At 37.3% G+C, this 16,365-nt stretch overlaps 1 protein-coding gene across 2 annotated transcripts in view; it reads right to left on the bottom strand.

Moving 5' to 3' along the window:
* Positions 1–4,060: 4,060 nt before the first annotated feature.
* The window catches only part of TMEM156 (transmembrane protein 156), a 51,824-nt gene continuing 39,519 nt past the window's right edge, over positions 4,061–16,365 (bottom strand). The window contains exons 6-7 of one of the 2 annotated variants that reach the window (XM_012531755.3): positions 6,671–6,776; positions 4,061–4,623 (exon numbers count right to left, since the gene is read on the bottom strand). In XM_012531755.3, coding sequence (XP_012387209.1) covers positions 4,611–4,623; positions 6,671–6,776 — 119 coding nt within the window. In that variant the 3' untranslated portion in view covers positions 4,061–4,610. The remainder of the gene's footprint in view (positions 4,624–6,670; positions 6,777–16,365) is intronic. The other variant, XM_033421658.2, reaches the window with a different exon arrangement.

Below are 16,365 nucleotides of genomic sequence, written 5' to 3'. Positions count from 1 at the left end.
GCTGCTGAGAAGGACACAGAGGTCACGGAGGTGAGTGTGGCTCACAGCTGGGAAGGGGAGCCTGCGGTGAGAGCCACAGACACACGACGACAAAGATATAAGTCATAGGGAAGGGGTGTGAGGTGGGTCAATGTCAGATGTGGAACCAGTTGAAAACCAGGATGGGCTAAAAGTCAGGCTTAGCTGTGTAGACTGGAAGCCAGGCATCACACCAGGCACCCAGGAACACAGGGTCGTTTTTATTGGAGCCAGGCGGGCAGGGAGGCGAGCAGAACTGCGGGGCTGAGGGAGACATGCAGGACCAGCAATGCCGAGGCAGTTCCATCAGAGGCCTCCTCCGAAGGCAGGTTCACCCAGCCTCTTTGCACTCCCAGAAGAGAGGCCGCTGGTGTTCTCGGAGGGAGCCCTTTTCTCAGGCACCCCCTCCCAGGATCCTGCACCCTTTGCCCCAACTCCACCCCACAGTGCGAGTCCTGGGAGTAGCACCGGCTTTACAGACCTTGCCTGGAGCCAAATACTAGTCCAGAGATGGCAGGCAAACTGGTGAGCTTCCCTTGGCCTCAGCTTCCTCAGGGGTGATGACACCTAAGAGCAGTTGTGAGAGGAAATGAGTATACACGGACTGTGCCTGATGCACAGGGAGGCTCCATAAATAGTTCTTCATCCAACAAATAGTTATTAAGCGCCTACTGTGAGCTGAGCATTCTACCAGCTGCCAGGGATAGTAGGGTGAGCAGAGCCAGTCTAGAGAAGGAGACAGACATTAATTAACAACCACAAAAATAATTGTAAGTGACCAATATGAAAAGGGCTATGAGGGCTGAGAACATGTACACGTGGGAGATTTGACTTCTACTGAGAGAACAGGAAAAGCCATCTTCCAGACCCTGCTCAAAAGTGGCCTTCCCAAGAAGCCCACCAGATTACCCCCACTGGCAATGGTTCTTTTGGCCTGTGAACTCTCAGCATGAAGCATGGAGCCTGCTAATGGCACTCACCTTACCATTGCATCTAGTATTGTAACTAGCGGCATTCATATCCTGTCTCCTCCACCACATTGTAAGCTTGCTGTGGGCAGACAGCCCATAACACTACCTCTTTCAGTGCTTCACAGTTTCTGTTAAAGTCTAGTATTTTGATAAATAAGTGAAATTAGCTTCTAAAAGCTGCCACAATGTAACAGAACTTGAAGCTTAATTCATGCCTTTTGTAAGCCAAGTTGCCATTGATTTCCAAGTCATTTGTCAGATCCTAATAGGTGATATGCAAGGAAACAATAATTTGACTTCTCAGAAACTGTATATAAGGTCCATACTTCAAAGAGTGTGACATCCCTCAATTCCTGCTGAAGTATCCCAGACCTGAGCCTGACTCACCTATTAATCAGGGATATACAAATAAGAAAAAGTATGACTAGTAGAATTCCATTTGCCAAATCCTCAATCCCTAAATTTTACAATTAGAATCTCAGTTTGTGATCTAACAACAGCAACAAAAAAAACTGGAGTACCAAAAAAACCTGTGTGCTGAAACATTCATTCCTGTTAGGTTGCTTAATGTTAAATCTGACCCTGCAGTTAAACTCTGAAAATCTACTCAGATAAGCAATTTTAACCATATAATGACATCAGGGGATTAAGTTCCACCTTAACTCTCAGAAGGTGTTTTCTTTTCCTTTTTAAAATTGAAATATAGTTGGTTTACAATGTTGTGTTAATTTCTGCTGTACCGCAAAGTGATTCAGTTATACATATACATTCTTTTTGATATTCTTTTCCATTATGGGTTATCTCAGGATGTTGAATATAGTTCCCTGTGCTATCCAGTAGGACCTTGTTGTTTATCCATTCTATATATAATAGCTTACATCTGCTAACCCCAGGTTCCCACTCCATCCCTCCCCCACCCACTCCCCCTTGGCAACCACAAGTCTCTTCTCTATGTCTGTGAGTCTGTTTCTATTTCGTAGATAGATTCATTTGTGTCATAGTTTGGATTCCACATAGAAGTGATATCATATGGTATTTGTCTCTCTGTCTGACTTACTTCGCTTAATATGATAATCTCTAGGTCTATCCATGTTGCTGTAAATGGCATTATTTCATTCTTTCTTAAGGCTGAGTAGTATTCCATTGTATATGTACAGCACATCTTCTTTATCCATTCGTCTGCTGATGGACATTTAGGTTGTTTCCATGTCTTGGCTATTGTGAATAGTGCTGCTATGAACATAGTGGTACATGTATCTTTTTTTTTCTTTTTCTTTTTTTAATTAGAGTATAGTTGCTTTACAATGTTGTGTTGGTTTCTGCTGTACAACAAAGTGAATTAGCTATATGTATACATATATGCCCTTCCCCTTGAGCCTCCCTCCCACTCCCCTGTCCCACCCCTCTAGGTTATCACAGGCGTGCATGTATCTTTTTGAATTATAGTTTTGCCTGGATATATGCCCAGGAGTGGGATCGCTGGGTCATATGGTAGTTCTATTTTTAGTTTTTTGAGGACCCTCCATAATGTTTTCCACAGTGGCTGCACCAACTTACTTTCCCACCAACAGTGTAGGAGGGTTCCCTTTCCTCTACACCCTCCCCAGCATTTATTATTTGTAGAATTTTTAGTGATGGCCATTCTGATCAGTGTGAGGTGATATCTCATTGTACTTTTGATTTGCATTTCTCTAATACAGTAAGTCCCCTATATACGAACAAGGTCCCTTCCAAGAGCGTATTCATAAGTCCAATTTGTTCGTAAGTCCAACAAAGTTAGCCTAAGTACCCAACTAACACAATCGGCTATATACCACTGCTTTTACGCTTGCTTCTGGACATCCTGGGCTTGAAATAATGATACTGTACTCTATACAGTACTGTACACAAAAGCACAACCACTTGTAGAGGATGCACACACGTGACAAGGTGTGCCAGACACATGAATTTACATGATTGGACATGCGAACACATGTTCGCATCTCTGAAAGTTCGCAACTTGAAGGTTCATATGTAGGGGACGTACCGTAATTAGCAATGTTGAGCATCTTTTCATGTGCCTGTTGGCCATCTGTATGTCTTCTTTGGAGAAATGTCTATTTAGGTCTTCTGCTCATTTTTCGATTGGGTTGTTTGTTTTTCTGTTGTTGAGTTGTATGAGCTTGTATATTTTGGAAATTAGGCCTTGTTCATCTCATCATTTGCAAATATTTTCTCCCATTCCATAGGTTGTTTTTTCATTTTGTTTATGTTTCTTTTGCTGTACAAAAGCTTGTAAGTTTCATTAGATCCCATTTGTTTATTGTTGTTTTTATTTCTATTGCCTTGGGAGATTGACCTAAGAAAACATTGGTAAAATTTATGTCAGAGAATGTTTTGCCTATGCTCTCTTCTAGGAATTTTATGGTGTCATGTCTTATGTTTAAGTCTTTTAGCCATTTTGTGTTTATTTTTGTGCATAGTGTGAGAGTGTATTCTAACTTCATTGATTTACATGCAGCTATCCAACTTTCCCAGCACCACTTGCTGAAGAGACTCTCTTTTTCCCATTGTGTATTCTTACCTCCTTTGTCAAAGATTATTGACCATAGGTGTGTGGGTTTACTTCTGAGCTCTCTATTCTGTCCCATTGATCCATATGTCAGTTTTTGTGCCAATACCACACTGTTTTGATTACTGTAGCTTTGTAGTATTGTCTGAAGTATGAGAGGGTTATGCCTCCTGCTTTGGGTTTTTTTTTTTTTTTCCCCTCAAGATTGCTTTGGCAATTTGGGGTCTTTTATTTTTCCATATAAATTTTAGGATTATTTGTTCTAGTTCTGTGAAGACTGTCATGGGTATTTGATAGGGATCACATTAAATCTGTAGATTGCTTTGGGTAGTAAGGCCATTTTAACAATATTAATTCTTCGGAAAGTATTTTTCAATGTTAAGAACTATCCTCTTTTTTATATATGATTTTACTGTAATTAATAACTATAATTATTCTTGACATCAATGATAGCTATGAAAAGATGAAAGCCAAAGGAAACAGAGGAAACATGTTGTTATTAGATTTAAACATTCAAGTATTTCACTTAAATTCATTTTATTTTGGTGTTTTGAATTTTTTTTAAACATCCCAGTGCCAAAAGGAGGAAAGCTTTACACATGCAAACAAATGTATAAACAAACAACCCAGGTCCTCTTAAGCAATTTGCCAAATAGAAACAATCCATCTATATAAGAAAACACATCAAATCAGGATCTGCAATGTGGACCAGTGAGAGAAAGGATTTGCATCCTCAACCCTGTTTTTGGTTCCTCAAAATCAAAATCTTGGGACTAGTGTAAGCTGTATAATGATGGATAAACAAAGAGAGTAAGTGTTCTCTTGCTTTTTCCATGGGTTTCATTAGCTTGTTTTCCATGACTCATAATGCCTTCCTGAAAAAAACTCTTGTGCCTTTGATCTCCTGGGTCAAATGAGTGCTGTTGAGTTAGTTTCCATCAACCAGTCAGCACTCCTACTGGTTCCTATTGTGCATCCTCAGCCAGACCAACTATTACCAGTTAACTCATTCCCAGAATAGAATTATGAATACTCTTCAGAAGGGTTCAGTCCAAATCGCCCAGAGGAATTCATACGGATAGTCTGAAGATTTAAAAAAAGGCAAATATTATTCACACAAAAATGTTGTTGACCTGAAAATAATTAGTGGAAAAAAATTTAAAACCGTTTATTAAAACTATGTCTTATAAGAACACGAAAAACTTCCTAAAGTCACTGATTAAAGGCTCTTTCCAATCCTTTGTTATGCCATGGAGCCTCCTTTATATCCCCAAGTAGACAGTGTGGTTAGTGGTAATAAACTTCTCAGCCTAGGTCCCGGGAAACCTGGGGTCTCCTCCAACCTCTGCCACTATATTTTTTTGGCTTATTTTCCACTTATATAAAATAAAAGTGAAAGTGTTCACGCAAGTTTCTTTTGGTTACAGGAGTCCATGATTCTAGTAGAGAGACACAGAAGTTGAGATTTATCCATTCACTCAATACTTATGTCCACTAAATATTTATTGGACATCTATTACATGCTAGGCAACATGTCCTCTGAATGAGGGGTCTCCCCATAATGCTCCCCAAGTCCCTTGTGGGTACCTCCATCATGGTACTTGACACTCAGTTGGAATTAGGGATTCCCTAATCTGATTCCTCCACTGATGGACTGCATGTTATTTTGCCAATGAGTAGCAGAATTCTTGGCACACAGTAGGTGCTCCAAAAGCATTTGGTAAAAGGACAGAGGAGAGCTCTTCACTGCAAGCTTGAGCATCCGAGAATGAGGACCAGAATGAGAAATATCAAGCATAATAGCCAGTAACATTTCATTAAAACAATTATATGATGACATTATATTCTCCCTAGGAATTTCTGAGCCAACAGCAGACCCTGATTGCACTAAAGACCCAAGCACGAAGACCTGCCTCTCTCTAGTCCTGAAGCAAAGTGTTCCTTGGCACTTAGTTTCCAGTTTGATGTATTGGGCCACCTATGCTGGATCCCTTTGGTTGTCTCTCCAGATCTGCCCTCGCCTTTTGTCCACTTTGCTTGGTGCTCTGGGAGGCCAATCTATATGAACTGTCTCAATCAGCGCCAGTGTCCTCTGGCTCTGGTTGGGTTTGGCCAATGGGGAGTACTAGACATTGGGAAAAAAGGAGAACAGCCAAGTTAGGATATTCATTCTCTCTCCTCAGGGCAACCACAGGCTGTTGTGTCCATGACCAAAAGCCACAGCTTCTATCAGGCAGCCCTCCCCACATATTCCTTCTGTGTGTGTATGTGTGTGCTTCTGTCTTTGTCTCTCTGAGTTCCTTGTCCCTTTAGTCTTAGGGACAGTAGCAGTGCCCCCAGTTACTAGTCCTAGGATGCTACACTGTCCTTTTTTGGTTTTCCCACATCCTGGCTTAATAGGTCCTTTATGAAACTCTCCCCAAATTATTCAATATGAGTATGCCATCAGTTTCCTGCCAGGACCCAAATATTATAAACAGTAAATGATCTAGTCTATTACCACCAAGCACAATAAAAGAATACTAAGAAATGCTAGTTTCCCTTCTAGTCCCTGTTATAATTTTTATACCCCCTGCAGTGGTTATCAGTAGTGCCTTTAACAAAATAGCTATTTAATAAATATTTGTTGAATGAAAGAAAAAGATTTCTAAGACACTTCTGATCACAGTTTTGTATTCAAATACATGGAAATCAATGTGCATTAATCTAGGTTATCAAGTATTAAATTTAGAGAAGTTTTTATTTCAGTAGTTGAAAGTCAGTGAGTAGTTCTGCTTTACAAATTTACATTCTCTCTTTTCTCATGTTCCAAGTGAAATAATGATTAGCCTACTGGACTTATGACTCAACCCCAGGAAACAGTACCAAGAGATGAGCAGACATCTCAAGGCACATGTTGTTCAACAAACTAAGAGATTAGTTTACTGGTCACTGGTCCTTCCTAGACCTTGGAGGAAACAGTGATTTTATTTCATGCCATCTAATTCATATGAACTGATTTTGCAAGTTCATCACTTTCTATCTCCTACACCTGGATAGAAATGCAGTTTGGGGAAAACTATACCTCCTTGGATCTATTCACGTTTATAATGAATAGTCAAATCGTCAATAAAGCTGAAGCATCACTCACCGTGTATATTGATCTCGCTGATGCGCCGTGGAAGTAACTTCTAGTTCTGGTATTGGAGGAAGCACGTCCTTGACATGAGCCATAGGCAGCCTCTGCATGGTCTCTGCTGTTTAAGAAGGAGAGCTGTTCTAGTCTGTATTTAGTCAAGAGCAATGCGAAAGTAGACACAGTATATTCCAATGTAGTAAGAGAACCATGCCTTCCACCTAGACAGGACTTTGGCAGTTTCCACAACTTACTAAATTTCCTGCCTGCAACTCTGACACTCTTTTTTTTTTTTTCATTAGTCATCAGTTTTATACACATCAGTGTATACATGTCAATCCCAATCGCCCAATTCATCACACCACCACCACCACCCCCCAGCGGCTTTCACCCTTGGTGTCCATACATTTGTTCTCAACATCTGTGTCTCATTTCTGCCCAGCAAACCGGTTCATCTGTACCATTTTTCTAGGTTCCACATACATGCATTAATATACGATATTTGTTTTTCTCTTTCTGACTTACTTCACTCTGTATGACAGTCTCTAGATCCATCCACGTCTCAACAAATGACCCAATTTCGTTCCTTTTTATGGCTGAGTAATATTCCATTGTATATATGTACCACATCTTCTTTATCGATTCATCTGTCGATGGACATTTAGGTTGCCTCCATGACCTGGCTATTGTAAATAGTGCTGCAATGAACATTGGGGTGCATGTGTCTTTTTGAATTATGTTTTTCTCTGAGTATATGCCCAGTAGTGGGATTGCTGGATCATATGGTAATTCTATTTTTAGTTTTTTAAGGAACCTCCATACTGTTCTCCATAGTGGCTGTATCAATTTACATTCCCACCAACAGTGCAAGAGGGTTCCCTTTTCTCCACACTCTCTCCAGGATTTGTTGTTTGTAGATTTTCTGATGATGCCCATTCTAACTGGTGTGAGGTGATACCTCATTGTAGTTTTTATTGTTGTTGTTGTTTTTTGTTTTTTTGGTTTTTTTGCTGTACGCAGGCCTCTCACTGTTGTGGCCTCTCCCGTTGTGGAACATAGGCTCCAGACACGCAGGCTCAGCGGCCATGGCTCACGGGCCCAGACACTCCGCAACATGTGGGATCTTCCTGGACCGGGACATGAACCCGTGTCCCCTGCATTGGCAGGCGGACTCTCAACCACTGAGCCACCAGGGAAGCTCCCTCATTGTAGTTTTGATTTGCATTTCTCTAATAATTAGTAATGTTGAGCAGCTTTTCATGTGCTTCTTGGCCATCTGTATGTCTTCTTTGGAGAAATGTCTATTTAGGTCTTCTGCCCATTTTTGGATTGGGTTGTTTGTTTCTTTAATATTGAGCTGCATGAGCTATTTATATATTTTGGAGATTAATCCTTTGTCTGTTCATTCGTTTGCAAATATTTTCTCCCATTCTGAGGGTTGTCTTTTCATCTTGTTTACAGTTTCCTTTGCTGTGCAAAAGCTTTTAAGTTTGATGAGGTCCCATTTGTTTATTTTTGTTCTTATTTCCATTACTCTAGGAGGTGGATCAAAAAAGATCTTGCTGTGATTTATGTCAAAGAGTGTTCTTCCTATGTTTTCCTCTAAGAGTTTTATAGTGTCTGGTCTTACATTTAGGTCTCAAATCCATTTTCAGTTCATTTTTGTGTATGATGTTAGGGAGTGTTCTAATTTCATTTTTTTACATGTAGCCGTCCAGTTTTCCCAGCACCACTTATTGAAGAGACTGTCTTTTCTCCATTGTATATCCTTGCCTCCTTTGTCATAGATTAGTTGACCATAGGTGCGTGGGTTTATCTCTGGGCTTTCTATCTTGTTCCATTGGTCTATGTTTCTGTTTTTGTGCCAGTACCATACTTTCTTGATTACTGTAGCTTTATAGTATAGTCTGAAGTCAAGGAGTCTGATTCCTCCAGCTCCATTTTTTTCCCTCAAGACTGCTTTGCTATTCGGGGTTGTTTGTGTCTCCATACAAATTTTAAGATTTTTTGTTCTAGTTCTGTGAAAAATGCCATTCGTAATTTGATAGGGATTGGATTGAATCTGTAGATTGCTTTGGGTAGTATAGTTATTTTCACAATATTGATTCTTCCAATCCAAAAACATGGTATATCTCTCCATCTGTTGGTATGACCTTTAATTTCTTTTATCAGTGTCTTATAGTTTTCTGCATAGAGGTCTTTTGTCTCCCTAGGTAGATTTATTCCCAGGTATTTTATTCTTTTTGTTGCAATGGTAAATGGGAGTGTTTCCATAATTTCTCTTTCATATTTTTCATCATTAGTGTATAGGAATGTAAGAGATTTCTGTGCATTAATTTTGTATCCTACAAATTTACCAAATTCATTGATTAGCTCTAGTAGTTTTCTGGTGGCATTTTTAGGATTCTCCATGTATAGTATTATGTCATCTGCAAACAGTGACAGTTTTACTTCTTCTTTTCCAATTTGTATTCCTTTTATTTCTTTTTCTTCTCTGACTGCCGTGGCTAGGACTTCCAAAACTCTGTTGAATAATAGCAGTGAGAGTGGACATCCTTGTTTGTTCCTGATCTTAGAGGAAATGCTTTCAGTTTTTCACCGTTGAGAATGACGTTTGCTGTGGGTTTGTCATTTATGGTTTTTATTATGTTGAGGTAGGTTCCCTCTGTGCCACTTTCTGGAGAGTTTTTTATCATAAATGGGTGTTGAATTTTGTCAAAAGCTTTTTCTGCATCTATTGAGATGATCATATGGTTTTTATTCTTCAATTTGTTATTATGGTATATCACATTGATTGATTTGCGTATATTGAAGAATCCTTGCATCCCTGGGATAAATTCCACTTGATCATGGTGTATGATCCTTTTAATGTGTTGTTGGATTCTGTTTGCTAGTATTTTGTTGAGGATTTTTGCATCTATATTCATCAGTGATATTGGTCTGTAATTTTGTTTTTTTGTAGTATCTTTGTCTGGTTTTGGTATCAGGGTGATGGTGGCCTTGTAGAATGAGTTTGGGAGTGTTCCTTCCTCTGCAGTTTTTGGAAGAAATTGAGAAGGATGGGTGTTAGCTGTTCTCTAAATGTTTGATAGAATTCACCTCTGAAGCCATCTGGTCCTGGACTTTTGTTTGTTGGAAGATTTTTTAATCACAGTTTCAATTTCATTACTTGTGATTGCTCTGTTCATATTTTCTATTTCTTCCTGTTTCAGTCTTGGAAGGTTATACCTTTCTAACAATTTGTCCATTTCTGCCAGGTTGTCCATTTTATTGGCATAGAGTTGCTTGTAGTAGTCTCTTAGGATGCTTTGTATTTCTGTGGTGTCTGTTGTAACTTCTCCTTTTTCATTTCTAATTTTATTGATTGAGTCCTCTCCCTCCTTTTCTGGATGAGTCTGGCTAATGGTTTATCAATGTTGTCTATCTTCTCAAAGAACCAACTTTGCTATTGTTTTCTTTGTTTCTATTTCATTTATTTCTGCTCTGATCTTTATGATTTCTTTACTTCTACTAACTTTGGGTTTTGTTTGTTCTTCTTTCTCTAGTTCCTTTAGGTTTAAAGTTAAATTGTTTACTTGAGATTTTTCTTGTTTCTTGAGGTAGGCTTGTATAGCTATAAACTTCCCTCTTAGAACTGCTTTTGCTGCATCCCATAGGTTTTGGATCGTCGTGTTTTCATTGTCATTTGTCTCTAGGTATTTTTTGATTTCCTCTTTGATTTCTTCAGTGATCTCTTGGTTGTTTAGTAACGTATTGTTTAGCCTCCATGTGTTTGTGTTTTTTACATTTTTTTCCCTGTAATTCATTTCTAATCTCATAGTGTTGTGATCAGAAAAGATGCTTGATATGATTTCAGTTTTCTTAGATTTGCTGAGGCTTGATTTGTGACCCAAGATGTGATCTATCCTGTAAAGTGTTCTGTGCACACTTGAGAAGAAAGTGTAATCTGCTGTGTTTGGATGGAATGTCCTATAAATATCAATTAAACCTATCTGGTCTATTGTGTCATTTACAGCTTCTTTTTCCTTATTTATTTTCATTTTGGATGATCTGTCCATTGGTGTAAGTGAGGTGTTAAAGTCCCCCAGTATTATTATGTTACTGTTGATTTCCTCTTTTATAGCTGTTAGCAGTTGCATTATGTATTGAGGTGCTCCTATGTTGGGTGCATATATATTTATAATTGTTGTATCTTCTTGGATTGATCCCGTGATCATTATGTAGTGTCCTTCCTTGTCTCTTGTAACATTCTTTATTTTAAAGACTATTTGATCTGATATAAGTATTGCTACTCCAGCTTTCTTTTGATTTCCATTGGCATGGAATATCTTTTTCCATCAGCTCATTTTCAGTCTGTATGTGTCCCTAGGTCTGGAGTGGGTCTCTTGTAGACAGCATATATATGGGTCTTGTTTTTGTATCCATTCAGCAAGCCTGTGTCTTTTGGTTGGAGCATTTAATCCATTCACTTTTAAGGTAATTATCGATATGTATGTGCCTATGACCATATTCTTAATTGTTTTGGGTTTGTTTTTGTAAGTCCTTTTCTTCTCTTGTGTTTCCCACTTAGAGAAGTTCCTTTAGCATTTGTTGTAGAGCTGGTTTGGTGGTGCTGAATTCTCCTAGCTTTTGCTTATCTGTAAAGCTTTTGATTTCTCCATCGAATCTGAATGAGATCCTTGCTAGGTAGAGTAATCTAGGTTGTAGGTTCTTCCCTTCCATCACCTTAAGTATATCATGCCACTCCCTTCTGGCTTGTAGAGTTTCTGCTGAGAAATCAGCTGTTAACCTTATGGGACTTCCCTTGTATGTTATTTGTCATTTTTCCCTTGCTGCTTTCAATAATTTTTCTTTGTCTTTAATTTTTGCCAGTTTGATTACTATGTGTCTCGGCGTGTTTCTCCTTGGGTTTATCCTGTATGGGACTCGCTCTGCTTCCTGGACTTGGGTGGCTATTTCCTTTTCCATGTTAGGGAAGTTCAACTATAATCACTTCAAATATTTTCTCTGGTCCTTTCTCTCTCTCTTCTCCTTCTGGGACCCCTATAATATGAATGTTGTTATGTTTAATGTTTTCCCAGAGGTCTCTTAAGCTGTCTTCATTTCTTTTCATTCTTTTGTCTTTATTCTGTTCCGCAGCTGTGAATTCCACTATTCTGTCTTCCAGGTCACTTATCCATTCTTCTGCCTCAGTTATTCTGCTATTGATTCCTTCTAGTGTAGTTTTCATTTCAGTTACTGTATTGTTCATCTGTTTGTTTGTTCTTTAATTCTTCTAGGTCTTTGTTAAACATTTCTTGCATCTTCTCAATCTTTGCCTCCATTCTTTATGAGGTCCTGTATCATCTTCACTATCATTATTCTGAATTCTTTTTCTGGAAGGTTGCCTATCTCCACGTCATTTAGTTGTTTTTCTAGAGTTTTATCTAGTTCCTTCATCTGGTACATAGCCCTCTGCCTTTTCATCTTGTCTATCTTTCTGTGAATGTGGTTTTTGTTTCACAGGCTGCAGGATTGTAGTTCTTCTTGCTTCTGCTGTCTGCCCTCTCAACTCTGAAACTTTTGACCCATTTCTCTCAACTCTGTATCTATCCTTTCAATTCCTCCTCTCCCATCTCCTTCTGAGCACAAGACCTGCAGTATAGTTAAGGTGGAGCAAAGTCAAGAAAAAATTTAAGGTACAATGTCAAGTAGCAAGAAAAGAATTTTAGTTTGGAAAGTACAAACATTTCCTTCTTTGCATATTGTTGAAATATGTCCCTAAGAATAATATTAATAAATAACATCTTTGATTTCAGGGACAATTTTACCAAAAAGCAAGGTTACAAATTAGATGAACTCTAACCTGTCTTCCTTTTCTATGACTCTGTGACTTTATAAAACTCTTCTAATATTATCTTCAACTGACTTCAAATAGAAGGTAAAACTTGATGTCTGTGGCTCAATGGTATCTCTTTTATTCCACTGGGGTCCTGGGTCTTGCTTTTCTAGTCTTTATATTGAAACTTGAGTTCTACATAATACACATGGTTTTTTGCTTCACAGATGTCTCTACTTTTTATACAAAGCCCTGAACATGGATGGAAATGAGGTGACCTCTAATTTAAAGAGAAATTTGTGTAGTTGCTTCTTAAGAATAGATATCAGAAAGGAAGATTTAAGTATAATCAAGAATATGATGCTTTTTTTCCTAGAAGATTATTAAACACTGGTGTAGTTTACCAAAAGGGAAATCCTGTCAAAGCTTCTGTCAGAATGTTATTCCTTTAATTAGAAAAAAAATTTTTGATAAGAAAAACTTATTTTCTGGACTTAATTTTCTGTATAAGGAATACATTCACCTGATTAAAAATTTTTAAACTATGAAGGGATATTCAGTGAATATTCCTTTTTACCCCATCTCCCAGGCAATCACTTCCCACCATATCACATAGTTCTTTCCCTTCTAGATAGTTAGATAGATAGATAGATGATAAATTTATACTTTAATATATGTGTTATTAAAATTTTGTTTTTGTTCTTCTTTACACAATTGGTAGAATACCATACATATATATCATGAATGATATATCTTAGGGATCTTTCCACATAAGTGCTTCCTCTTTCCTTTTTACAACTTCCTGGTATTCCACAGTATGGATGTAACACCATGTCTTTGAACAGCCTAGATGGTGTCTGCTTAGATGGTGTCTAATCATTTTTGATCTTATAAATACACAAGCAATAAACATTGTATAGATGCCATTTCTCTCCTATGTGAGTAAATCTATAGGATAAATTCCTAGAAATAGAATTGCTGGCTCAAAGGGCTTATACATTTGTAACTTTGATAGTTATTGCCAAATTACCTATCATGGAAGTTGCACCAATTTTGCCTCTCAGTTTACCTTAGTAAAGTATGAGAGTACCTCTTGCCCCTTGCCATAGAGTGTAACGTCAAACTTCTGGATTTTTGCCAATCTGATAGATGAAAGTGGCATCTCAGTGTAGCTTCAACTTGCTTTCCCACCTGAATGAAGCTCCATGAGAGCAGAAATCTTTATTTTGTTTGGTTCACTGCTGTGTCTCCTATACCCAAGTGACCAATATTATTGGCACATAGTAAACAACAATAAAAAAATTTTTTTTTAAGAATTTGGTCTGAGTGAGACCAAACAACCTTTCATATGTTTAAGAACTATTTGTATTTCCTTTTTCTGTAAACAGTCCATTCTTGTCCTTTACCCATTTGCCTACTAGGTTATGGTCTTTTCTTCATCAATTATTAGAAGCTCCTTATATACTAGGAAAGGTTGCTTATCTGTGATGAACTACAAATAACTTTCCCCCAATTGCTTTTGCTGTGTACATTCTTTTTCATAGGGTCAAATTTATTAGTGTTTTAGCTGAGTTTTGTGTCATGATTAGTTCTGCGTTAATTGTAAATGAATTCTACCATTGTTTCCTCTATTACTTTTGTGGTTTCATGTTTTCATTAAAATCACTGATCTGAATGGAATTTACTCCAGTATTAGTGTGGGCTCTGGATTAAGTAAATTTTTTTTCCCAGATGATTATTCAGTTGTTCCAACATCATTCATTCAGTATTTCTTTGGTTTCCTACTGATTTGATATGCCATTTTCATCATTTACTAAAGTCCTGAACTTTCTAATGTTTCATTGGATATTTTTATCTAGTCTGTACCAGTACCATAATGGAATGGATACTTCTGTTTATTCTTCTATGTCCATTTTTTTCCTGTCTACTATTGACAGTTTATTTTTCACTGGGATATGGAAATGAACTTGTTTATTTATTGACTTAGGGAAAATTGGCATCTTTTTATATTCATCTTACTTTCAAGAACATTATATACTATTCCTTTTCTTCAAGTCATTTTTATGTCTCTCAGGAGCATTTTTCTGAAGTTTTCTTCAGAAAGATCATGCACATTTCTTATGAAGTTTATTCTTAATTACTTTATTTTCTGCAGCTGTTTTAAATGCAGTATATCTTCTAACTGGTTGTTGTTTAAATATATAAATGTTGTTTGACTTTTTATGTTAATTTTGTACCCTGCCCCTTACTGAACTTTTCAAAGATGTTTTTAGGGAATTATATTTTTTGGGTACATGTCATCTGCAAAATAAGTGATCATTTTACTTATCCTTTCCAACTTGTGAACCTTGTGGTTCTGCCTCTTATCTAATTGTGTTGACTAGTACTTCTAGGATAACTGTAGATAAAGTGGCAATAGTGAACATTCTTGAACATTTCTGGCTTTAGCTAAGCATGCTTTCAGTATTTCCCTACTAAGCATGATTCTGAGTTTTTGTTTGAGACAGATATATTTTATGATATTATGGAAGTACCTATTTATCTTATTTTTATTAGGTATTTTTATGAAGAATGGGTATTGTATTTTGTCAAATACATTTTTTTTCATTTTTAACAACTTTATTGATATCTTTGACATATAAAAATAGTAGTTATATAAGGTATACATACAACTTGATATTTTGATATATGCATACATTGTGAAAAGATCACCACGATAAAGCTAAATAACTTATCCGTCACCTCCACATAGTTACCATTGTGTGTGTGTGTGTTGAGAAAATTTAATTTAAAATCTATCCTTTTAGCAGATTTCAAGTATACAATACAGATTAAATAACACTTATACAAAATACCCAATTGTTTATACTTAGCATTATATCTTCCTTACTTTGTCTAAATTTTATACATTTCGCTTTTTGTGTGTGGTTTCTGGATTTTTAATTTAGATTTTACTATATGAATTATGCTTTCTGTAATTTAGTCTTAGGTGTTTTGATCATTAGGTAAATTGTTTTTAATTTTACTAGTTTTACTAAAGGTTTACAAAATCCCTATAGCTATTGCTGTGAAATGACCTAAGCCAATCTAACCATGCACAACCCTTAGGTTCTTATCAGTAGATAAAATCAACCACCAAAAAGTTTGAGCATGGGTAGTCTCACCAGGAGAAATTTTTCCTCACATACAGGCATTTATTAGGTATTTGTTAGCCAGTAGAGAGAGGGCAAGGACACAGCTTGGAAAACCTGCTGTATAGGCTTGATGTGAGTCCATGCTCCCTGTCACTTGGGCTTCACAGCTCACTTGGGGAGGACAGGACATGCTCCAGAGGGAGGACTTGGTTAGGCTTGCAGTTGGCATCATGCAGCCAGGGACCTGTGCAAGGAGTTGGACGATTCCTAAAGTAGAGGTTACAGTGTTGGCTGGGTTCTCATACCCCATTAGTGCAGCCATGGAGCATTTTTCTACAGTATTTTATCCAGCTAACAAATCTTGAATGCCTCTAATTTCAACAATGAACATACAATTCAGACTTTGATTACCACTAATTTTACTAATGAAAACTCATTTCTAATATTCATCATTCTACTTAGCAAAGTCTCTGGTTGATAGCTCAGACCCTTGTGGTGTGCTTAATATTTAACTGTAACATCATATTATCTATGCTGAAATGTTTTAAATCAATTGAATATAGCATAACAGCTATATTTGTCTTTTAAAAATTAGAAGTAAATTTGTAGAATAAATAATGAGAAAAGTAGGTCTTCTAAGCCTTCTTCTTTTGTGCATATAATCAAATACATTTTTATCATCTATAGAAATGATCCAACAATCGTTCTCTTAGATCTGTTAATATGATGAGTGATATTAATAGATCTCCTAATGCTGA

Source organism: Orcinus orca, chromosome 4 (genome assembly GCF_937001465.1).
Source record: "Orcinus orca chromosome 4, mOrcOrc1.1, whole genome shotgun sequence".
NCBI lineage: Eukaryota > Metazoa > Chordata > Mammalia > Artiodactyla > Delphinidae > Orcinus > Orcinus orca.
The sequence above is the reverse complement of the archived record's forward strand: the minus strand, read 5'-3'. Positions and strand labels throughout refer to the sequence as shown.